Source organism: Fundulus heteroclitus, chromosome 4, assembly GCF_011125445.2.
Source record: "Fundulus heteroclitus isolate FHET01 chromosome 4, MU-UCD_Fhet_4.1, whole genome shotgun sequence".
NCBI lineage: Eukaryota > Metazoa > Chordata > Actinopteri > Cyprinodontiformes > Fundulidae > Fundulus > Fundulus heteroclitus.
Genome location: NC_046364.1, coordinates 18744100 through 18745910, shown reverse-complemented (window position 1 = coordinate 18745910; position 1811 = coordinate 18744100). Strand labels below are relative to the sequence as shown.

The 1811-nt window shown below is 44.2% G+C and overlaps 1 protein-coding gene across 1 annotated transcript; it reads left to right on the top strand.

Moving 5' to 3' along the window:
• The first annotated feature begins 181 nt into the window (after positions 1 to 181).
• On the top strand, positions 182 to 1519 carry c4h15orf48 (chromosome 4 C15orf48 homolog). The gene is made up of 5 exons (XM_012877114.3): positions 182 to 301; positions 404 to 455; positions 541 to 629; positions 718 to 778; positions 1006 to 1519. The coding sequence occupies exons 2-5, from the start codon at positions 417 to 419 to the stop codon at positions 1072 to 1074; spliced, it is 258 nt and encodes an 85-aa protein (XP_012732568.1). The 5' UTR covers positions 182 to 301; positions 404 to 416; the 3' UTR covers positions 1075 to 1519.
• Positions 1520 to 1811: the final 292 nt, after the last annotated feature.

The window sequence follows — 1811 nt, the reverse complement described above, 5'->3', positions numbered from 1 at the left end:
CGTTCATTGTGTCGTCTCTTCGTCTCATAAGCTTTATAATGACATGATTTCGACTGTTTTTAACAAGCGTCTCTACAACTGGCTTTTAGTTTCCAGTCTGGCCACTAGAGGGCCTCATACATTGAATATTTGCACTGATCATCACCAAAGAGATGCTTTGCCCTTCAGTTGTACATTACAATACAGGAAGCACCGTGTGTCTACGTGCCTTTTACCTCGTAAACCCTCCCACCCAGCCTTACATCTGGTTTGCCTGCCTCTGCGCAGCACTCAGAGCCGTCAGGGACCTGTGAAGCAGCAGGTGAGACATGTTGCACTTGCCGCCTTTGGGATGTCGCCTCTTCCTTTAGGAAAGCAGAGGCTCAGACTGACGATGTGAAACCCAAACTCTTTTTCTCTCTAGGTATTTTGAGACCATGTCAGGATTCATCCAGATGTTGAAGAAGAGGAAGGAGGTAAGGTGTTTTTGTTTTTACCTCTGGGACCTGGTCCAGAGTGGATCGTGTGTGGTTATTCACGCTTCTTGTGTGTCTTTATCAGCTGATTCCTCTGGTGGGGTTCATGGCTTTTGCTGCAGCAGGAGCCACATCTGCTTCCCTCTACTTTCTCTTCACCAAGACTGATGTGATGTGAGTTTGTTTTGTTGTTGTTTTTAGCACATTTTGATGAAATGTTCTCCGCTAAAGCAGGAAAATTATGCTTTAATGTGCTTTACAGTCTGAACAAGACTGATAACCCAGAACCGTGGGAAAGACTGGACCCATCCAAACCCCAAAAGGTGTGTTTTCACTTTATTAATGATTCATAAGGTTTTTATCACCAGGTTGTATTTGTTTTCACGGGCGTTTCAGTTCACTCTCTCGCCTCATGTAAACAAGCACCGCCCTCTACGCTGCTGCGTAGAAGTGCTGAGTCCTTATCACTTGTGCCAAACGTCTTCTGTGACATCAGAGCCAGTCCTGCAAAAAATAAAACCCTAAAGGAAGTCTTATTTATCCGCTGCAGCTCATCACCATCAATCAGCAGTGGAAACCGGTGGAGGCGCTGGAGTTGGTGAAGTCCATGACCAAATAAAGAAGGCAGACCATCGTCCGGCTTCATCCCTGAAGATGTAGAGTCTTGACTGCTTGCCGGGTCCCCCCACCCCACCCCACCCCCCCACCTCATCAGTCTAGCAGAATCCTTTCTGCACAAACTAGGACGCTTTGACACTCAGTGTGCGGAAATGCTTCTGCTCAACTGGTGGGGTTTCACCCTGCGCTGTAGCGGCAACACAAGGACATCAATCAGCATCAGCAGAGAAGGAAACATCTGGGAGATTAGGGTGGGTCTTTTGTTTTGCTTCTGTTTTTGTCTGTCCGCAGCTAAAGAGCTGATTTTATTTTTTTTTACTTTATCAACTGTGGGTCGTTATACTGTCAGACGCCTCAGCTATGAATGTCCATTGCTGTCTGAATGTGAAAGACACAAACTCAGAGTACTGCACTGTATATTGTCAATAAATTATCATGATCAATCATTTTTAGTCATCAGTGTTTTGTTTCATTGCTTCTTTCTGTTTTAATGTGACACTCATGATTAAAGCTAAAGTTACAGCTCAGGTCAGAAGGTTCTTTTTAATTGGGAGCGTTTCATGATTTATTTAAACTGTTCAGGTTGGAAAAGATTTCAGTGAAAAAAAAACTGCACAGCTTTGAATTTACTGTTGATTTGATTACCTGAATGGGTTTAAAAAATATATACTTGCAGCCTCCACTACAGGCACACAGCCCATCTAATATTTGGTTAAAAGCCCCATACCAAGCTGAAGG

Excerpts from the sequence above, each read along its gene's own strand:
- c4h15orf48 (XM_012877114.3), top strand. The coding sequence starts at position 417 with ATGTCAGGATTCATCCAGATGTTGAAGAAGAGGAAGGAG. Across the intron at positions 630-717 it reads TTCACCAAGACTGATGTGAT|TCTGAACAAGACTGATAACC; the intron begins GTGAGTTTGTTT and ends TGTGCTTTACAG. Across the intron at positions 779-1,005 it reads ACCCATCCAAACCCCAAAAG|CTCATCACCATCAATCAGCA; the intron begins GTGTGTTTTCAC and ends TATCCGCTGCAG.